This window comes from Rana temporaria, chromosome 8, assembly GCF_905171775.1.
Source record: "Rana temporaria chromosome 8, aRanTem1.1, whole genome shotgun sequence".
In the NCBI taxonomy this organism is placed as follows: domain Eukaryota; kingdom Metazoa; phylum Chordata; class Amphibia; order Anura; family Ranidae; genus Rana; species Rana temporaria.
Window position 1 is genome coordinate 181,079,603 of NC_053496.1, and position 22,353 is coordinate 181,101,955.

Genomic DNA, 22,353 nt, shown 5'->3' on the forward strand with positions numbered 1-22,353 from the left:
AGGTTTTTTTAAAAGTTCCCAATGCCAGCTTTCTATAACAGAAGAGGTATTCTACTCCCCTCTCCGGTCTCCCATGTCTCCTACCTCCCCTACGTTCACTGTAATAGAAGAATTATTATACTCCCCTCTCCGGGGTGGCGTGTCTTCTACCTCCCCTCCATTCTCTGTAACAGAAGAGGTATTCTACTCCCCTCTCCGCTGTCCTGTGTCTCCTACCTCCTCTCCATTCCCTGTATTAGAAGAGGTATTCTACTCCCCTCTCCGGTCTCCTACCTCCCCTACGTTCACTGTAATAGAAGAATTATTCTACTCCCCTCTCCGGGGTGGCGTGTCTCCTACTTCCCCTCCATTCCCTGTAAACAGAAGAGGTTTTATACTCCCCTCTCCGCTGTCCTGTGTCTCCTACCTCCCCTCCATTCTCTGTAACAGAAGAGATATTCTACTCACCTCTCCGGTCTCCCGTGTCTCCTACCTCCCCTCCATTCCCTGTAATAGAAGAGGTATTCTACTCCCCTCTCCGGGGTGGCGTGTCTCCTACCTCCCCTCCATTCCCTGTAATAGAAGAGGTATTCTACTCACCTCTCCAGTCTCCCGTGTCTCCTACTTCCCCTCCATTCCCTGTAAACAGAAGAGGTTTTATACTCTCCTCTTCAGTGTCTCCTATCTCTTCCTCATTCTCTATAATACCAAAGAGGGGAGTATAATACCTTCAAATTTCGACACGTTCATCAAACTGGAGATGACAATGAAGCTGAATGGATGGGCCTAGCTTCGAAATTGGAATACTACAAAGCTGTCTAGGAATAATTATGCCCAGTACATAACGTAACTCTTGCAACGCCTATACAACGATAGCCTGGAGATTTCCATAATGATACAAGAAATAGCATTTTATGGCAAATTTAGTTTTGTCAGGTATGTGTGACTTTACCTCCAAGGCTTTATCCCCATCCCCCCAACATAAGGGTACAGGTATCAAGCTGTGATGTATAATTTGATCACAGCATCTAGAAAACGATCAGTCGCTGTATGACTAGATGGTTAACGTTCTACAGAAAACATTTCTCTAGCATGTTTCCCGGAATCTTGGCTGTGGAGAAAAACACTTTGGTGGTCAATTACGAGTTTGTATCTCCCGTAAGGGCGACTTTCTGGTACCCATCACCGAACAGTCCTGGAGGCTGTGCCGCTCAGTCCTTGGTACAGCCTAGGATTTGTTTTGGGGAATTCATTCTTTCTTTCTCCAGATCACGAGGTCCATCACCATTCCAGTGCATCCATTGGCAGCTCCATGTGTGTTTGACCTACGGTATGACATTCGGACTAACTCTGCCTCCAAGTCTCTTCTAGAACTCAGGCAACGTTGCACTTAGTGTTTTTATTCTATTCATTGAATGTATTTTATTGACTTGTATTATTTCACAATTTTTATTCTAATAAAGATAAAGTAAAGCAAAAACGGAGTGGTTGGCTTCACTTAGTATCTGATAAACCATATATGGAGCATTTGAAAGAAGAAGACCACGACGACATAAGACATTTAAGGGCCTCTGTCAATTCGTTTTTGCTTGCTTGCTTACGCCGTTGTATCTTAGTTGCATATTTACGCTGGCCGCTAGGTGGCGCTTCCGTAGATTTACGCGTAGAATATGCAAATAAGGTAGATACGCCGATTTACGAACGTACGTGCGCCCGGCGTATCTATATGCGTCGTTTGCGTAAGGCGTCGGACCGGCGTAAAGTTACCCCTGCTGTAGTGAGGCGTACGCAATGTTAAGTATGGACGTCGGGACAGTGTCGAATTTTCCGTCATTTGCGTAAAACGTTCGCGAATAGGGTTTTGCGGAAGTTACGTTCAAGTCGCCTAGGCATTGAGCGGGCGTAATTTAATTTGAAAATTCGACGTGATACTGAGAATGCGCGCGCATGCGCCGTTCGAAAAAAATCGTCATTTACGTGGGGTCATGCTTAGTTTACATAAAACGCGCCCCCCTGTTCCTCATTTGATTTAGGCGCGCTTACGCCGGCACATTTACGCTACGCCGCCGTAACTTTAGAACACAAGTGCTTTGTGAGTACAGCACTTGCCTCTCTAAGTTGCGGCGGCCGCTTATATTTACACCTATCTACGTGAATCTGGACCTTTCTATATAGAATGGGAAGAAATTTAGGGCCAGATTCACAGCTGAGATACGACGGAGTATTTCAGATACTCCGTCGTATCTCTCAAGCCCCATACACACTATCAGTTTTCCTGCTGGTTTTCTCTTCAGGTTTACCAAAACCATGTAGTACAAGGACCTGCCTGATTGCATTCAAATTGAAACGCTTAAGGTTTGACCTCATATTAGATGGTTTTGGTAAACCTGAAGAGAAAACCATCAGGAAAACTGATAGTGTGTATGGGGCTTTAGAGTATCTATGCGACTGATTCATAGAATCAGGTTACGCATAGATATCCCTAAGATCCGACAGGTGTAATTGTTTTACACTGTCGGATCTTAGGATGCAATACCGCGGTCGCCGCTGGGGGGAGTTCGCGTCGTAAACCAGCGTCGGGTATGCAAATTAGTAGTTACGTCGATCCACGACGGTTTTTCGCGTTCGCTACGTCGCTGCTAGTCTAGTTTCCCGTCGCAAAGTTAGTCGTCGTTTTAGGTGCCCTAACTTTACACAGCACACGTATGTGCTGTATAAAGTATGGCCGTCGTTCCCGACGTCCGGGAATACTGAAGTACACTACGCACGTCGCCGTTCGAAAAAATGACGTCACTTCGCGCAAAGCACGAGCAGGGAGCATGCGCAGTAGGTCCGGCGCGGGAGCGCGCCTTAAATGGCACACGCCCCTTTGAATTACGCGGGCTTACGCCGGAGGCCGCCGGCGGAAGTTTTCTCGCAAGTGCTTTGTGAATCAGGCACTTGCGATGAAAACTTGCGGCGGTGTAACGTATCTACGATGCGTTGCGCCGCCGCGATTCTACGTGAATCTGGCCCTTAGCTCCTATATTTATATTACGAGAATCATACAAAGATGTGAAGGTGGAGTGCGGAAAACCCTTTACCTTTATTAAATGCATCTTGGTCTACAGATCAGGAACTTCCCCAAGACACTATCCTCTATCACTTTCCCATTATCTTGTTCTTTCATGCCCAAGTCAGTTGGCCACATTCACATATTCATCCTCCAGGCTAGTACCCACACAGTGGGAAGAACAGGAACTATTTTTCCATTGGAAGGTTTTGTAAAGCGCCCCGTTGTCCTATATGAAGGATGTCAACACTTTTCGTGCTACTCACTAACCCCCCCCCCCCCCCACTATATTTGTGGAATACTGTTGAATATTAGCAAACTATTGATGCCCTGCCTCCTTTAAGCCTACATAGGTACCCTCACCTCCCACCCATCACTTACAATATGAGCCCATTATCAATGTTCACTTTGCCTTCAAAGATGTATTTCGGGTACTCGGGAAGCACTCAACTGGCTTGTTGATGAAATGTCCTGTATATGTGTTTTTATCTACGACAAAATCAACGCGCGTGGATCTTCTGATGTTTGACAAAGTTCGCTTTCTGAGAGAAACACTTTCCGCACTTCAGGCAGGTGTAGGGGCGCTCCCCGGTGTGAAACCGGTGATGGACCACAAGGCTGGAACTCCGTGTGAAAGACTTCCCGCACACGGAGCACGTGAATGGCTTCTCGCCCCTGTGGCCTCTCTGGTGACTAATCAGAGATGATTTTTGGTTGAAGCTTTTCCCGCACTCCGAGCAGGCGTACGGCTTGACTCCGGTGTGGATTCTCTCGTGCTGCAGAAGGCAAGACTTCCGCGTGAAGCACTTCCCGCAATCTGAGCACAAGAATGGTTTTTCTCCTCGGTGCATTCGCTGGTGGCAGACCAAAGTCGTCCTGTGTGAAAAACTTTTGCCGCACTCGAAGCAGGGATAGGGTTCCTCACCGGTGTGAACTCTCTGATGCACGGTGAGGTCCGACTTGAAGAAGAACCGTTTGCCGCACTCGAGGCATTGGTACCGCTTCTCCTCAGCATGTTGAGAGGAGTTCTCGGTAAAACATTTGCTGCACTCAGAACACGGATCGTTCTTACCAGCCTCGTGAGGTCGACCTTTATCAGATGTATCTTTAGAAGGTTTTTTGGAATTAGAAGAGTGTAGCAACCTGTTCGTATTCTGAAGTCTCGGATAGATAGTTGGGGCAAATGTCCGTGACTGATCAGGAAAAGATCCCTCAGGGTTGAAGGGTTTAGATGGCCGGGTCAAAAATCCCGGATGTGTATTTAAGGTATTTTCTCCTGAAGAATGTTGTGTACTTTTATCGTCTGGATCACAATCTGGATGAAACCTGACTCTTCCCTCCGAGGTTCTCTTGACCTTTTGACCGTCTAATTAAAAAAACAAAACAAAGTTATTGAAAACGGACAACTAAAGACTAAAATATGACCATGCTTTTTGAGTAGCTCAACTACCTGGTTAACAACTTGGACCCTTAACCTTCCAATTCCTGTCTATCTCTTTGATGGGTGTCCTCTCGGGCTAATATCACAACACAGTAGAAGAGCCAGGTCTCAATGATATTTGTACACTAGAGCAGGGGTCTCCAAACTTTCTAAACAAAAGGCCGGACTACTGTCCTCCAGACTTTAAGGGGGCCGGACTGTGGCCATCAGGAGTACAAAATCCCCTATCATTGGTGTCATTGAACCCCATCATTGGTGTCATTGGGAGAAATTTTGCCCCATCATTGGTGTCATTGGGAGGAATTCTGCCCCATCACTGGTGTCATTGGGAGGAATCCTGCCCCATTATTGGGAGGAATTCTGCCCCATCATTGGTGTCATTGGGAGAAATTCTGCCCCATCATTGGGAGGAATTCTGCCACATCATTGGTGTCATTGGGAGGAATTCTGCCCCATCATTGGGAGGAATTCTGCCCCATCATTGGTGTAATTGGGAGGAATTCTGCCCCATCATTGGTGTAATTGGGAGGAATTCTGCCCCATCATTGGGAGGAATTCTGCCCCATCATTGGTGTAATTGGGAGGAATTCGGCCCCATCATTGGTGTAATTGAGAGGAATTCTGCCCCATCATTGGTGTAATTGGGAGGAATTCTGCCCCATCATTGGTGTAATTGGGAGGAATTCTGCCCCATCATTGGGAGGAATTCTGCCGAATCATTGGTGTCATTGGGAGGAATTCTGCCACATCATTGGTGTCATTGGGAGGAATTCTGCCCCATCATTGGGAGGAATTCTGCCCCATCATTGGTGTAATTGGGAGGAATTCTGCCCCATCATTGGTGTAATTGGGAGGAATTCTGCCCCATCATTGGGAGGAATTCTGCCCCATCATTGGTGTAATTGGGAGGAATTCTGCCCCATTATTGGGAGGAATTCTGCCCCATCATTGGTGTAATTGGGAGGAATTCTGCCCCATCATTGGTGTAATTGGGAGGAATTCTGCCCCATCATTGGGAGGAATTCTGCCGAATCATTGGTGTCATTGGGAGGAATTCTGCCCTTCATTGGTGCCAATGAATAAAAAAGCACCCCAAGGGCCAGATAAAATCAAGCAAATGGCCACATCTGGCCCCCGGGCCACAGTTTTGAGACCACTGCACTAGAGCATTCCTAGAGATTCAAGATCCCTGGAGCTTAGTGAATGTGGTAGCCGTGTCAGTTTAGTGTCACATCAGGTTAAATTGAAACTCATTTTCAGCTCCCAAAAACTTGTCAAGGAGCTTGGCATGGCCAAATCTATTGCCAGGTGTCCTCCTCTTCCCATTAATCAGCAGTTTTATTTGAAAGCAGAGACCCCTTGTCAGGGAAGGTTCCATCTGATGACACTGCCTGATATTTGGCGTGCGGTACTGTGGTCCATCAGCAGGTGTCTCCTGGCAGTCTGAAACTGCCAGAGGAGCTTTCCCCTGGTGGTGGTATTACCGTGTTTCCCCCGAAAATAAGACCTACCCCGAAAATAAGACCTAGCATCATTTTTCAGGAGGACTGCAATATAAGCCCTACCCCGAAAATAAGCCCTAGTTTAAAATGCTTGTAAAAGCCTATAACCCACTCTTTTACAGTAGTACATAACGTACAATGTGTGTGTTTCTGTAACATAATTGCGGGGAAGAGAGATCCGGCAGGTCACAGAAGCGCAGAGCGGCGCTGTAACGAAGGTATTTGGCACAATTATATTACAGAAACACACACTTTGTACATTATATAGTACAGTAATGGAGTGGATTATAGGATTTTACAAGCATTTTAATTCTGTTCACACTGGGGATTCCTATCAGGCAGGGAGAGAGAGGGGAGAGAAGACATTACATGGTAAGACCTACCCTGAAAATAAGCCCTACTGTGTCTTTTGTTGCCAAAATTAATATAAGTCCCGGGCTTATTTTCGGGGAAACGCGGTATGTGATCTTTGGGACGCAGTACTGGCATCCACCAGCGGGCGGTTCCTGGCAGTGTGGGGCCGACATCATCTCCTGCAATCAGGCATCACCTGAGTCTGATTGCAGGAGAGGTGTATAAATACCCGGCAGACACACTCATACTTTGCCTTGGTATCTTTCCTTGCACCCTGACCCTGAACCTGAGAAGCTCTGTACCTGATCCTGTCTGTTACCTGAACCCTGGGCCTTGTATCTGTACCTGTCCCTCCTCTGATCCATCCATCCTCTCCTTGTCCTGTTTGCCCCCAGCTGCTGACCTCCCGTTGACGACCCTAGCCTGACCCTGTTTATGATTCTGGTTTTCCCCATTCTTTGTATATATTTGTCTGTTACTGTTATTATTTGTGGGTTCTGTTTGGTATTGGTTGTTTTGCTTTGCCAAAGCCTCAAGTCAACTGGGCAAGTCACCTCTGTATTCAGAACTAAAGCTGTCCTAGTTCTGAAAACAGAGGTGACTTGCCTAGTTGACTTGAGGCTTTGGCAAAGAAGTCTCAACTTTTTTTAGACAAAATCCTAAATTCAGCCAACTGTCTACCTTATTACGAGACACATTTTGTTCCCTGAGATTCATGCGGAGACTGAAGAGACTGAACAAAGACCATCTGTGAAAAGTATTTTGACTCACCTTCAACTGTATCTGGAGAACTTTCCTCCTCCAAAAACAGTTGCTCCTCCATCACATATGTTTCTTCTTCAACGTCAGCGTCCATGACCTCCACTTTAACCACAACCAGATCATCAATCTAAATAATTCCCAAAAAGAAATAAAACTGTAGAATATGAAGGTGATTTCACATTTGTTACGACCCTCAAGCCCATGTACCTGGCCATGCAGTGGGACGCTGCGACCTTCTTGTGTAGAATCGCCGGAATCCAGAGGACAGGGACATCTCTCTGGTGGGATCCCGTTACTGGATCCATCTGTAGGAAACACACACACTGACTGAATACACTGTTTCTATGTGTTTATCAGATGATGGGTAATCTAGATGGAGCCTCCGTACTGCTCTCTCTTTTACAATAATGTGCACCACCCTACAGTTTGGGCCCCACTGTTAGCTGGGAATACAGAGGATGAGGACATCTCTCTGGTGGGTTCCCATTACTGGATCCATCTGTAGGAAACACACACACTGACTGAATACATTGTTTCTATGTGTTTATCAGATGATGGGGGATCTAGGTGGAGCCTCCGTACTGCTCTCTCCTTTACAATAAAGTCTCCTCTTACCCGGTGATGTGAGGGGCGGCTGATTCTCCATCATGACGTCCTTGTAGAGATCCTTGTGTCCTTCTAAATACTCCCACTCCTCCATGGAGAAATAGACAGTGACATCCTGACACCTTATAGGAACCTGACACACACAATGATACAGTCACCATCCAGACACACCCCTTTTCTGTTACTGGATAATGTCCCAGAATTCCCGGCACCGCTCACCTCTCCTGTCAGCAGCTCAGTGATCTTGTTGGTGACTTCCAGAATCTTCTTTTCACTGTTTCTATCATGTATCAGGAAAGGAGGTGGAAAAAATGAGATGAGGCTCTTGCTCTTGGGCAATGATTTTGAGGTCGGGTCATCACCAGACTTCTTCACAATGACGTAATCCTAGAAAACGAGAAAATAAGCTTCAACGTTCGAAGCTTTGCAATGTCAATACACTCAACAGAGATGTCATGTGACCTTCCAGAATCCTCCTCACCTCTCCGGTCAGGTCTGTGTTTTATTAATAGAGATAAGAGTGATGTCATGTGACCTCCCAGAATCCTCCTCACCTCTCCGGTCAGGTCTGTGTTTTATTAATAGAGATAAGAGTGATGTCATGTGACCTCCCAGAATCCTCCTCACCTCTCCGGTCAGGTCTGTGTTTTATTAATAGAGATAAGAGTGATGTCATGTGACCTCCCAGAATCCTCCTCACCTCTCCGGTCAGGTCTGTGTTTTATTAATAAAGATAAGAGTGATGTCATGTGACCTCCCAGAATCCTCCTCACCTCCCCGGTCAGGTCTGTGTTTTATTAATAAAGATAAGAGTGATGTCATGTGACCTCCCAGAATCCTCCTCACCTCTCTGGTCAGGTCTGTGTTTTATTAATAGAGATAAGAATGATGTCATGTGACCTCCCAGAATCCTCCTCACCTCTCCGGTCAGTAGGTAGATGATCTCCAGGGTGAGGTCCAGTATCCGCTCGGCCATGTCTGGCATGGTGTTCTTCATGGTGGAGTTGGGCTCACTCGGTCCTCCATACAAGCTACACTCTACCCTCTCCAGCAGCAGCCAGGTACTGCACAGCCTCATGGGTAACAAAGGCCAGTTGCAGGACAACAAATGCATATCGTCATGGAGGCCATTTTGTTGTAGACCTATACAGATGTTGGTAGGACGCGATACTAATATTCAACAAAAAATAATAAAAAGATATAAAAGTGTTTGGAATTTAATATAAGTAGCAAATGCATGAGATATCATTGCTTTTCAATGAGTTATGATGTATTTCCAACAAATAAAAAAAAATGTCCTCAGATAGGGACTACGAGAAAATGGATACCAGAATGAAATTTGTTCTTGAGGAAGAAAACTACATTTCCCAGCATCCTGTGCAGCAGGGGACATTATCAGGCAGCTGCTTACCAGGTTTGTACAGAGAGGTCAGTTTATGGAACAATATGGGCTTGTCTGTGTTATTAATAGTGTTGGGGTGAAATGTGAGCTGCACTGTGCAGCCTCATAGATAACAGACTGCTCAGCACGTGCCTTGTGGGCTGGTGGAGGGGGTCAACCTTTAAATGTGCACTCCCACTCTGGGACCTATACAGGTCATATACCTGACTGTGTATCCATATACTGTATATGTTTTGTATGTATATGTCTTTATATGTGTGTCCTTATAAATAACACGTAGCGGGCCATTTATCAAATACAAACCTCACCCTTAGCAAAGACTCGGTGACAGATCTACCATGCATGTGTGAATTTTCGGGACAGCCAACTGTGGCAAATATATTACAGAAGCACAGCGAAGGAGTGGGGGAGGGGGGGTGTCATTCCCTCGCAGTGCGACTTTCCAGCCACCTCAGGAGGAATTTATCACTGGAGTTGTCACCTTGTAATAAATCACCGCTCCTGATTAGTATTGCCTGGCTGGTGACAGAATTGATAAATGTCCACCATAATCCTTGTATGCGGACAGGTATGGGGTCAAATTCACCTCCTACCATCCTCTGTTCTTCTGTTACGTTCATGTGGTGTCAGACACCTGGGATGTAAGAGGTTCCGAAAATACAGATACCGCTGCACATTGACACGGAACTCCCCATCTCTTCTCCTTTCCCCATCTGTAATTCCCCCATCCTCCATCTTTTCCGTTCCTCTCTTCGAATTCCCAATCCTCTCCTCTTCCTCATCTCTACTTCCCTCTTCTCTTCTCCACCCTCCTCCTGTTCCTTTCCTCTCCTTCTCTTCCATTCCCAGTCCTCTCCTCTTCCTCATCTCTACTTCCCTCTTCCCTTCTCCACCCTCCTCCTGTTCCTTTCCTCTCCTTCTCTTCCATTCCCAGTCCTCTCCTCTTTCTCATTTCTGCTTTCCCCTTCCCTCTTCCCCTCTCCTGTTCCTTTCTTCTCCTTCTCTTCCATTCCCAGTCCTCTCCTCTTCCTCATCTCTACTTCCCTCTTCCCTTCTCCACCCTCCTCCTGTTCCTTTCTTCTCCTTCTCTTCCATTCCCAGTCCTCTCCTCTTTCTCATCTCTGCTTTCCCCTTCCCTCTTCCCCTCTCCTGTTCCTTTCTTCTCCTTCTCTTCCATTCCCAGTCCTCTCCTCTTCCTCATCTCTACTTCCCTCTTCCCTTCTCCACCCTCTTCCTGTTCCTTTCTTCTCCTTCTCTTCCATTCCCAGTCCTCTCCTCTTTCTCATCTCTGCTTTCCCCTTCCCTCTTCCCCTCTCCTGTTCCTTTCTTCTCCTTCTCTTCCATTCCCAGTCCTCTCCTCTTCCTCATCTCTACTTCCCTCTTCCCTTCTCCACCCTCCTCCTGTTCCTTTCTTCTCCTTCTCTTCCATTCCCAGTCCTCTCCTCTTTCTCATCTCTGCTTTCCCCTTCCCTCTTCCCCTCTCCTGTTCCTTTCTTCTCCTTCTCTTCCATTCCCAGTCCTCTCCTCTTCCTCATCTCTACTTCCCTCTTCCCTTCTCGACCCTCCTCCTGTTCCTTTCTTCTCCTTCTCTTCCATTCCCAGTCCTCTCCTCTTCCTCATCTCTACTTCCCTTCTCCAACCTCCTCCTGTTCCTTTCTTCTCCTTCTCTTCCATTCCCAGTCCTCTCCTCTTCCTCATCTCTACTTCCCTCTTCCCTTTTCCACCCTCTTCCTGTTCCTTTCTTCTCCTTCTCTTCCATTCCCAGTCCTCTCCTCTTTCTCATCTCTGCTTTCCCCTTCCCTCTTCCCCTCTCCTGTTCCTTTCTTCTCCTTCTCTTCCATTCCCAGTCCTCTCCTCTTCCTCATCTCTACTTCCCTCTTCCCTTCTCCACCCTCCTCCTGTTCCTTTCTTCTCCTTCTCTTCCATTCCCAGTCCTCTCCTCTTCCTCATCTCTACTTCCCTTCTCCAACCTCCTCCTGTTCCTTTCTTCTCCTTCTCTTCCATTCCCAGTCCTCTCCTCTTCCTCATCTCTACTTCCCTCTTCCCTTCTCCACCCTCTTCCTGTTCCTTTCCTCTCCTTCTCTTCCATTCCCAGTCCTCTCCTCTTCCTCATCTCTACTTCCCTCTTCTCTTCTCCACCCTCCTCCTGTTCCTTTCCTCTCCTTCTCTTCCATTCCCAATCCTCTCCTCTTCCTCATCTCTACTTCCCTCTTCTCTTCTCCACCCTCCTCCTGTTCCTTTCCTCTCCTTCTCTTCCATTTCTCAGTCCTCTCCTCTTCCTCATCTCTGCTTTTCCCTTCCCTCTTGCCCTCTCCTGTTTCTTTATTCTTCTTCCTCTCTTCTGTTCTCCATCTACTCCTCCTCATCTTACTTTCCCCTTCCCTCTCCCCCTCTCCTCCCTTCTCCTTTTTCTTTGCTCCTCTTCCTCTCTTCTATTCTCATTCCTACCCTTTCCTCATCTCTACTTTCCCCTCTCCACCCTCCTCCTGTTCTTTTGCTCTTCTTCCTCTCTTACCGTCTCAATCCTCTCCTCTTCCTCATCTTACTTTCCCATTCCCTCTTCCCCTCTCCTCCTGTTTTTTTATTATTCTTCCTTTTTTCTGTTCTCCATCTTCTCCTCTCCACTTCCCCATCCCTCATCCCCCCTTCTTCCTCCTCCTGTTCCTTTGCTCTTCTTCCTCTCTTCCATTCTCAATCTTCTTCTTTCCCCATCTCTACTTTCCCCTCTTCCCCTCTCCTCCTGTTTCTTTTTTATTATTCTTCCTTTCTTCTGTTCTCCATCTTTTCCTCTCCACTTCCTCTTCTTACTTCCCTTTCCCCCCTTCTTCCTCCTCCTGTCCCTTTGCTCTTCTTCCTCTCTTCCATTCTCAGTCCTCTCCTCTTCCTCATCTTACTTCCCCTTTCTTTCTTCCCCTCTCCTCCCTCCTCCTGTTCCTTTGCTCCTCTTCCTCTCTTCCATTCTCAATCCTCCTCTCCTTTCCTCATCTTTACTTTCCCCTCTCCTCTCTCCTCCTGTTCCTTACCTCTCCTTCCTCACCTCTATTTCCAATCCTCTCCCCTTCCTCATCTCTACTTTCCACTCTCCACCCTCCTCCTGTTTCTTTCCTCTTCTTCGTCTCTTCCATTCACAATTCTCTCCTCGTCCTCATCTTACTTTCCCATTCCCTCTTCCCCTCTACTCTCTCCCCCTGTTCCTTTGCTCTTCTTCATCTCTTCTGTTCTCAGTAGACATGTGCATTCGTTTTCGTTAGAATGCATTTTCGTCTGAAAATCTGTTTTTTTCGTTATCGTTTTAACAAACGATAACGAAAGTAGAAAGAAACGAAAACCGAAAGATCCGACATAAAAAATGCTTTATTTTCGTTGCGGTAAAAATTCGATATAGAGAGATTCGACATTATAGGGAAAAGATTCGACATCATAGAGAAAAGATCCGACATTATAGAGAAAAGATTCGACACTATAGAAATAATAGATTCGACATTACAGAGAATAGATTTCGATTTATGAGAAAATAGATTTGACATTATAGAGAATAGATTCGACATTATTACTAGTCATACAACATTAGAATTCTTGTAGGCGGAATATTCGAACGGAAATGTACGATTCGACGTAAAGATTCGACGTTCCATCGAATATTCTTTTGCCCAATCGACAGAAACCAAAAATATTCGACGTTCCGTCGAATATTCTTTTGACCATTCGACAGAAACCAAGTATTATTGGATTTTCGGACGAAAGCTATTCCCCAACGAAAAACAAAATAAATCAAAACTATTTTTGGGAGTAACTAAATAAATTTATTTTCCAAACGAAAACGAAAAAACGAAACAAAATATTCCAGTCTGCACATGTCTAGTTCTCAGTCCTCTCCTTTCTTTCTTTTTTATCTTACTTTCCTCTTAACGTCTCCTCCCTCCTCCTGTTCCTTCACTCCTCTTCATCTCTTCCATTCTCAATCCTCTCCCTTTCCTCATCTCTACTTAACCCTCTCCACCCTCCTCCTGTTCCTGTCTTGTCTTCTCCTTCATCGCTTACGTTCTCAATCCTATCCTCTTCATCTTACTTCCCATTCCCTCTTCCCCTCTCCTCTCTCCCCCTGTTCCTTTCCTCTTCTTCTTCCTCTCTTAAGTTCTCAATCCTCTCCTCTTTCTTATCTTACTTTCCCCTTCCTTCTTCCCCTCTCCTCCCTCCTTCTGCTTCTTTGCTCTTCTTCCTCTTTTCCATTTTTAGTTCTCTCCTCTTCCTCATCATTAACTTTCCCCTCTCCACCCTCCTGTTCCTTTTCTCTCCTTCGTCTCTTACATCCTCAATCCTCTCCTCTTCCTCATCTTATTTTCCCCTTCCCTCTTCCGCTCTCGTCCCTCCTTTTTTCTTTGCTCTTCTTCCTCTCTACCATTCTTAATCCTCTCCTTTCCTGATCTTTACTTTCCCCTCTCCTCTTTCCTCCTGTTCCTTACCTCTCCTTCCTCACGTCTATTCCCAATCCTCACCCCTTCCTCATCTCTACTTTCCCCTATCCACCCTTCTCCTGTTCTTTTGCTCTTCTTTCTCTCTTTCGTTCCCAAACCTCTTCCCCTCTCCTCCTGCTTCTTTGCTCCTTTTCCTCTCTTCCATTCTGAATCCTCTCCTTTCCTCATTAACTTTCCCCTCTCCACCCTCCTCCTGTCCCTTTGCTCTTCTTCCTCTCTTCCATTCTCAGTCCTCTCCTCTTCCTCATCTTACTTTCCCCTTCTTTCTTCCCCTCTCCTCTTCCTCTCCTCCATTCTCAATCCTCCTCTTCTTTCCTCATCTTTACTTTCCCCTCTCCTCTCTCCTCCTGTTCCTTACCTCTCCTTCCTCATGTCTATTCCCAATCCTCTCCCCTTCCTCATCTCTACTTTCCACTATCCACCCTTCTCCTGTTCCTTTGCTCTTCCTTCTCTCTTCCACTCCAAATCCTCTCTTCTTCTTTTCCTCACCTATCCTTTTTATTCTCCTCCTGCTTTCCCTTGCTCCCTTCATCTTTACTCTGCTCTTCTTCCTCCTACCTTCTTTTCCCATCTCCCTTTCCTATCTTCCTCCTCCTCTCTCCTAATCCTTCCCTCGATTTGTCACCTCTCACCCCTTCAGTGGTCTCCTCTCCTCCAGCTTTCTTCTCACTCCCTCGTCTAGTCTAATTTTTTCCACATGTCCTCTCACTGCTTTTCCGATCTCCTCCATTCCTTTTCTTTCATTCCCTCCTGTGGTTGCATCTTTCCACCTTTTTTCTCACTTCTCCTCCGATCTCTTCTCTACCAACCTTTCTATCACCCCTTCTCTGGTCTCCTCTTTTCTACCTTTCCTCCAATCTCCTCTCTTCCAAATTTCCTCTCACACTCTCTGGTCTTCTCCTTTCCTCCTTTCCTTTCATCCCCTCTTCAGTCTCCTCTTTTCTACTTTTTCTCTGACACCCGCTTCAGTGTCCTCTTTTCTACTTTTTTCTCACCTTTTGCCCAGTCTCCTCTTTTCTAGTTTCTTACCACCCCTTCTCCACTCTCGCTTCTTCCACATTTTTTCTCACCCCTTTTCTGGTCTTCCTTCTTCTACCTTTGCTTTCACCCTTCCTCCAATTGCCTCTCTCCAACTTTTCTTCCCCACGCCCCCCTCCGTCAGTCTCCTCTTATGCACCTTTGGTCTCATCCCTCCTCTAATCTCTCTTCCACCTTTCCTCTCCCCCTTTCTCTGGTTTTCCCTATTTCACCTTCCCTCTCATACCCCCTCTGGTCTCCTCTCTTTCTCTCCTTCCTCCCACCTTTCCTCTCACCCCCTCTCTGGTCCTCATTTTTCCACCTTTTCTTACACCCCCTCCCCAGTCTCCTCTTTTCTATTTTTTCCTCTCACCCCCTTCTCCATTCTCCCCTCACTCCTTTTTTGGTCTCCTTTCTTCCACCTTTCCTTTCAACCTTCTTCTGGGGTCCTCTCCTCCACCTATCTGCCCCTCCTTCAGTCTTACCACGTCCACCTTTGGTCTCATCTCTCCTCTGGTCTCCTCTCTTCAACCTTTTGTCTCCCCCTTCCTTTGGTCTCCTCTCTTCCACCTCTCCTCTCCCCCTTCCTCTGGTCTCCTCTCTTCTACCTCTCTCCCTTCCTCTGGTTTTCTGTCATCCTTTCTTCTGTCCCCTTTCTTTCGTTCTTTTCCTCCCCTCCTCTGGTCTCCTCTCTTCCATTTCACTCTTTCCCTCTGTCCATGCTCCTCTCTTTCCCCTCTGTTGGCCTCACTTTCTCTCCTCCAGTCTGCTTTCTTCCCCTTCGCCTCTTACAGTCCCACAGTCTCCTCTCTTTCTCTCCTCTTTTCCTTTCCTCTTTTCTCCTCCTCCTGGATACCTCTCTTTCTCTCCTCTATTTCTTTTCACCCTTCCCCTTGTCTTGTCTCCTCACGTTTTCTCCTCCGGTCTCCTCTGTTCTTTCTTCTCTTCAAGTCCTTCAGTCCTCTTGTCTCATCTTTTGTCTCTTCTTCTCCTCTCTTCCCCTCCTCCAGTCACCTCTCTTACTCTTGTCTCTACTTTTCCTCTCTTCCCCTCCTCCACTCTTCCTTTTCTTTCTTCCCCTCGTCCAGTCCTTCTCTCTTTCACTCTTCTCTTCCTCTCTTGCCTTACGACAGTTAATTTTTCTGTTATTTTTTCACAGTCCAAGCTGAGATTCGCAATCACAATGGACAAGGACAATATGGATGTGACACAGAAAATATTAAACCTCACACTGAACATCATCTACCTGCTGACCGGAGAGGTGAGGGGGATTCTGGGAGGTCACATGACATCACTCTTATCTCTATTAATAAAACACAGACCTGACCGGAGAGGTGAGGAGGATTCTGGGAGGTCACATGACATCACTCGTATCTCTATTAATAAGACACAGACCTGACCAGAGAGGTGAGGAGGATTCTGGGAGGTCACATGACATCACTCGTATCTCTATTAATAAGACACAGACCTGACCAGAGAGGTGAGGAGGATTCTGGGAGGTCACATGACATCACACTTATCTCTATTAATAAAACACAGACCTGACCGGAGAGGTGAGGAGGTTTCTGGGAGGTCACATGACATCACTCTTATCTCTATTAATAAAACACAGACCTGACCGGAGAGGTGAGGAGGATTCTGGGAGGTCACATGACATCACTCTTATCTCTATTAATAAAACACAGACCTGACCAGAGAGGTGAGGAGGATTCTGGGAATGTATGTAGTGGGATCCGCATGCCTTTTTGTAACAGGATTACGTGGTGGTGAAGAAGAGGACTGGCGAGTGTTTGACTCCCAGCAGTCATCCTAGTTTGTCAGGAAGTTGGAGAAGATTCTCAAAATCCAGTACACCACCTCAATCACTGATACCTGAAAGCAAAAATGTACAGAAGATTCTAGAAGTCACCAACAAGATCATTGAGCTGCTGACAGGAGAGGTGAGCGGTGCCGGGAATTCTGGGACATTATCCAGTAACAGACAAGGGATGTGTCTGGATGGTGACTGTATCATTGTGTGTGTCAGGTTCCTATAAGGTGTCAGGATGTCACTGTCTATTTCTCCATGGAGGAGTGGGAGTATTTAGAAGGACACAAGGATCTCTACAAGGACGTCATGATGGAGAATCAGCCGCCCCTCACATCACCGGGTAAGAGGAGACTTTATTGTAAAGGAGAGAGCAGTACGGAGGCTCCACCTAGATCCCCCATCATCTGATAAACACATAGAAACAATGTATTCAGTCAGTGTGTGTGTTTCCTACAGATGGATCCAGTAATGGGAACCCACCAGAGAGATGTCCCCGTCCTCTGTATTCCTGGGATTCCACACAGGAAGGTCACACCATCCCCCACCATCATCAGGTAGGTGGAATCCATATTTTGGTAATGCGTCTTAAGATCATTGAAGCCAAGCAAGATCACACTCTCTGATCTATATATAATCCCGTGTTCAGGGAACATTAGAGAACAAATACATGAATTGTTCTCCTGTTGGTGGTGGAGAAAACCCGGAGTGTTCAAGAGATGATTATCAGATTCTAAAAGATTTTGAAGCAGTGCCAGTAAGGATTAAGGAGGAAGAAGTTCCTGTGGAGGTCAGCAAAGGTGAGGTTCCATTTAGACCTTCTCCACTTTCCTTCCCCCCACGTTTTTTTGTGTGTTTGTCATGTCTTTTCACTTTCTATTTTTTTGGTTGGATGTACACTTTGTTTCACGTTTGATGAGTAGGGTGTAGGTACTCGGGCTTGCCCTGAAACTCTTGTGAGGGGGTGGACATGGCTTTCTGGCTTGGTTCTCCCTATCCCATGGGGTCTGCCTTCGGGGGAGCCCCACCTAGTACTTGGGATGGTCTGTTTCACCAGACCTCCCAGAGGGTCTGCCTGGTTTCAGCCATATGGACCATGTGGCACTTCGAGTATAAGAAAAAAAATATATATAAAAAAACACAAACTGCTGTCTGTGGGGGGCCCAAGGGCCACAGGTTGGGCATTAAGGGTGGCTGTAGAGAATAATTTACTGTTTATCAGCTTGATATGTTACTTTTCCTGACAAATGTTCATTGTATATACAGCAACAAGACCAACCCTGAGGAGTAAGAGGCCAATCAACGTCCATATCCCACACAGACGGCGAGAGGAAGACAGTTTTGGTAAGCTCAACCATTTACTGGTAATTCTAAAGAAAAATATAATCAGATTTGTTTTTGTTTTTTGTTTGTTTTTTTATTATTATTTTTTTTTCCTTTTTTCTTGTTTTTCTCCTTTCAATGGTTGAACTACTAGATGGTCTTGTGTTTTTTTTTTTTTTTTTTTAACCAGATTATGCAACTATGGACTTCAGCTTTAAATCGACCCGATTTAAAAATAATATATACAGTATTTCTGCAGAAGAGTTGGCCTGATTATTTTATTTTCATTTCACAGACCATGAAATCTCGCCCCATACCGACTTAATAAAACGGGAATTAGCTTTCTCTGCAAGTAAAGGTAATTTTTTTTTTTCAATGTTCCACAATATTCCTTATTTAATTTCCTTGTACAGAGGTGAGTGTTTTTCTGTAGTGGGTGCCTTAAGACCCGTGATTGAGGGGTGGAGCAAGGGGAGGAGCTACCAGAGGCGTGCAGAGTGCTCCACACTGAAACGGAAAGAATGGGATTTATAGCGGAGTACATAGTGAGCTACAGCCAAATACGGGGATAAAAGAGCTGTGGTCCAAGTTAGTAGGAAGACTTCTGCTGGCAGAATCTCATAGTCCTCCTCACCGGCAAGGGCAGAGACCATGTCCCTCACCTTTATTGCATGTCTGGTGCTTCATAGCTCCTTTGAGAAGCTTGTAGTTGCAGCACAGCCCGCCTTCCTTCATTGTAGGCAGCAGGCCATACTCTGCCCGATACAAGAAGCCTCACCCTCAAACAGATTTTGGTATGATGGCAGGACCCTCTGCACAACATGGTGGCAACCATGGAGTCCATTCTACCCTGGAGACAGTCAGCAGTAACAGGCTAAGCGCAAAATAAATAAATGGGGCTATCCCCATCATAGGCTTAGTTCTCAACACACAGGCGCAGGCTTGTGGCAGGTTGAAGTGCACACAGGAGCAGTGATGTGCAGACCTCGGCCTCCTTGCAGCAAAGAGAAAGCCCATCGATATTTAGTCTGTGAAAAATACAGCTCTCTCATTTTTTACATGGCTCACACTAGAGATTTGTAGTTCAATTGTCCATTAACTGCCATAGTAAAGTTTCTTTCCCAAATTTCATCTGCATGATTCAATGCTGCCCACCATCAAGTCTCTTGAGTGCCTTCTGCTTGTGTGCACCATCTGGTGGATGGATGTGAGGTAGTGATAGTCAGTTGAAGTCCATTGAGAGCACAGAGAGCACTGCAACAAAGTGTCCTAAATTGCTTTCTGTCTCTAGATAAGCACCTGACTACACACTCCCCCCACCAAAAATCTTTGGTCCCCAAAGAAGGGGCAGAGCCTGAAAACATATAATGTTCATAACTTTAGATAGCAAACTAAAGGCAAATTTTAAGTCAACATTTAAACAAAACCAGATGTTTCACATCAGCATACACCAGTTAGACAGAGGCTCTGGACAAAATCTGCAAGGTTCCCAGGTATGGCTATGTGTTACTAACCGTTACTGCAACACATACGTAGTTCTGAAGGGGCCTTCAACCATCATTATCAGTGCCTGTTCCTGAGACAACTTACAATCTGATGTGCCTACCATGGTCACGTATTCAAGACATATCCAGCAGTGGCATTATGTTTGGTAGTCAGTTTGTCTAGCCATATGTTTTTAGGTTGTGGAAGGAGATTGGATCACCCAAACAAGATGCAGAGAAATATAATAAGAAGGTCTAGATTTGCACTGCTCAACCTAGGAGCTCAGAAGTCTTGTGAAATATTAGTAGTAGACAGGCCAATATAGTAGTGTCCGAAACCATGGACCCCTATTCGAAAGGTAGTATGCAAGACCTTGTTAATGACACCAATATGAATAGATACATAATGCCGCGTACACACGATGGGAAAATCCGACTGAATGTTGGCTCAAACTTGTGTTGCATACACACGGTCACACAAAATTCCGACCGTCAACGAGCTGAGAAAATGAAGTTCAATGATTCCGAGCATGCGTAGGATTTTTGTGCATCAGAATTGGCTACACAGGATCAGAATTTCTGACCAAAACTTTTCTTGTCTGAAAAATTGAGAACCAGCTCTCAAATTTTTGTTGTCGGAAATTCCGACAGAAAAAGTCAGATGGAGCCTACACACGGTCGGAATTTCCGACCAATAACTCACCTCGAACTTCTCTTGTTGGAAATTTCGACCATGTGTACGCAGCATAAGAGTTTCGCAAGAGCTGGGGGGCCACAGATTGAGCACCTATATAATAATACGACTTTTCTTATAACAGCGAGGAAAAGAGCGATGGCCTTCCACTTCAACGAGCTATACGAGATCACCAAGTACCTGCTCTATCACGGCTACGAGGATAGCGGACTCCCGGGCCGGGTCCACGAGCATAAAAGCCAACTCTTGACCCAGCTGTCCTCCCACCTCTACGAGAAGTTCGGAACCACCAGAACAAAGCGCCAGATCCAGAAACGCTACTCCGATCTGAAATCCCGCGAGCCAAAAACATTCATGAAAATAAAGAACAGAATTCTAAAGGGTGGGTGAGGCAACTCATACCAAACGTGTTTAAGGTCTTGTAGACTTTCCTCATCAAGCACCACATTTGACCTTTGAATTTTTTGTTGGCTTTGTAGAGGTATCTCTGAGGAAAGTCTCTGACTCGGAAAGCGAGGTTTCGGAAGACGAGATGCAGAGCGAAGTAAACATAAGCATGACTTCGGCGGAGATACAGGACGCTCTGGTGTCCAGCTATATCCAAGCAGATGACATGCAGGTGAAGTATTGAGATGACACATGACTCCTGAGAATCATAGTTCCAGGCCCAACCATAACCCATCCCAATCATAATCCATTCCAATTATAGTTCCAGGCCCAACCATAACCTAGTCCAATCTTAGTTTCAGCCCCAACCATAACCCATCCCAATCATAGTTCCAGCCCCAATCGTAATCCATCCCAATCATAGTTCCAGGCCCAACCATAACCCATCCCGATCATAGTTCCAGCCCAAAGCGTGACCCATGCCAATCCTTGCTCCAACCCCAACCATAACCCATCCCAATAATAATTCCAGCCCCAGCCATAACCCATCCCAGTAATAGTTCCAACCCCAACCATAACCCATCCCAATCATAGTTCCAGCCCCAACCGTAATCCATCCCAATCATAGTTCCAGTCCAAACCATAACCCATCCCAATCATAGTTCCAGCCCCAACCGTAATCCATCCCAATCATAGTTCCAGTCCAAACCATAACCCATCCCAATCATAGTTCCAGTCCAAACCATAACCTATCCCAATCATAGTTCCTGCCCTAACCCACCCCTGCCCCACAAATAAAGCACCAGATGAATTGTCTTTCGAAGGGTAAAGCCAAAGTTTTATTGGATTCAAACCACATATTTAATAAACAACTGTTTTTAAAAGAAGGGGTGAGACAACCAATCTCTTGGAACCCAACCAGCAATTTGGAACATACCCACCCGGCCTCCCAAAGAGTTGGTTACAGCTTTATTGGCGGAGACAGTGCTATAATGTTATAACGATATTGGGTGTTTAGGGATTTATGTTGGTTTAAAAGTCTCTACATCTGGCCTTACCATACGTTCCAGACATACATCCAACAGACCAAGGCTCTCAGAGGGCTTAAAGTCAGAACCACTCAACATTGGCAAGGTAAATTTACCAATAAAGCTTCCATTTAGCTTCCATATTTCATGACAATGTTTGTCCAAAGCTAGATTCCCTAGTGACGTACAGACTATGCTGGCAGTTCTCCTGCTGTCTGTCCTCGATTTAAGACATACTTTATGAGAACGACAATAAAAAAGAGATGACACCTGGGGACCACATGAAAATTTTGCTATAGGGCCCCACGATACACCATATTTTAAACTTTTTATTGTATTATTGATAGGTAGTATTAGTTAGTCATGTTCAACAGTAAGAGGGTGCTTCCATCTAAGTGTAGAGACTTATTAAAAGTTTTTTTTTTAATATTTTAGATTAATGGAAAGATTCAAGTATGGCGCCGCATCTTTAAGGAGGCGTAGCGTATCGTATCTACGCTACGCCGCCTTAAGTCAGAGAGGCAAGTACTGTATTCACAAAGTACTTGCCTCCTAACTTACGACGGCGTAGCGTAAATGTGGCCGGCGTAAGCGCGCCTAATTCAAATGAGGATGGGGGGGCGTGTTTTATGTAAATTACTTCAAATTACTGTCAACTTTCTGTCACCTGAATAAATGAGAACCTTTACAGATGTATTATTGATCCATCTAGGTGACACAGTCTTGCCAGAACCATATTGTACGGGAAGACGTCTTAAATCTCCTACCGCTGAGTTATACGTCTAATGAGGGGTACTCGTCTGTGGGTGAAGCCCATACAGAGGAGGAGGGCGGTTCCCGTATAGAGAAGATCGAACAGTCTCTGCACTCTCTGCAAGCCAAGATGGATCAGTTACTGAGCAGCCTGTCAGGGAGAAGAGACTCTTCCTGAGACGTCTTGTGCGGATTTGTTATTTTTTGACATTATTAAAGTGGAACTCCAAGTATTTAACTTGCTTCCCCCCAAAGTCACCCCTCCTAGTTTTTTTTGTTTTCTAAAA

At 45.7% G+C, this 22,353-nt stretch overlaps 2 protein-coding genes across 2 annotated transcripts; one reads left to right on the forward strand and one right to left on the reverse strand.

Moving 5' to 3' along the window:
• Positions 1-3,040: 3,040 nt before the first annotated feature.
• Positions 3,041-7,736, reverse strand: LOC120910155 (zinc finger protein OZF-like). Its single transcript, XM_040322036.1, has 4 exons — positions 7,706-7,736; positions 7,298-7,395; positions 7,100-7,217; positions 3,041-4,397 (listed from the first exon to the last, which is right to left on the reverse strand). The coding sequence occupies exons 1-4, from the start codon at positions 7,734-7,736 to the stop codon at positions 3,532-3,534; spliced, it is 1,113 nt and encodes a 370-aa protein (XP_040177970.1). The 3' UTR covers positions 3,041-3,531.
• Positions 7,737-16,916: 9,180 nt separating this feature from the next.
• Positions 16,917-22,342, forward strand: LOC120910173. Its single transcript, XM_040322056.1, has 7 exons — positions 16,917-16,954; positions 17,047-17,197; positions 17,664-17,741; positions 18,016-18,078; positions 20,023-20,280; positions 20,378-20,517; positions 22,026-22,342. Exons 2-7 carry the CDS (start codon positions 17,068-17,070, stop codon positions 22,242-22,244), a joined length of 888 nt encoding a protein of 295 aa, XP_040177990.1. The 5' UTR covers positions 16,917-16,954; positions 17,047-17,067; the 3' UTR covers positions 22,245-22,342.
• Positions 22,343-22,353: the final 11 nt, after the last annotated feature.

Excerpts from the sequence above, each read along its gene's own strand:
- LOC120910173 (XM_040322056.1), top strand. The coding sequence starts at position 17,068 with ATGAATTGTTCTCCTGTTGGTGGTGGAGAAAACCCGGAGTGTTCAAGA. Across the intron at positions 18,079-20,022 it reads AGCTTTCTCTGCAAGTAAAG|CGAGGAAAAGAGCGATGGCC; the intron begins GTAATTTTTTTT and ends TTCTTATAACAG. Across the intron at positions 20,281-20,377 it reads AAAGAACAGAATTCTAAAGG|AGGTATCTCTGAGGAAAGTC; the intron begins GTGGGTGAGGCA and ends TTGGCTTTGTAG.
- LOC120910155 (XM_040322036.1), bottom strand. The coding sequence starts at position 7,736 with ATGGAGAATCAGCCGCCCCTCACATCACCGG. Across the intron at positions 7,396-7,705 it reads GCCGCCCCTCACATCACCGG|ATGGATCCAGTAACGGGATC; the intron begins GTAAGAGGAGAC and ends TGTTTCCTACAG. Across the intron at positions 4,398-7,099 it reads TTCTCCAGATACAGTTGAAG|ACGGTCAAAAGGTCAAGAGA; the intron begins GTGAGTCAAAAT and ends TTTTTTAATTAG.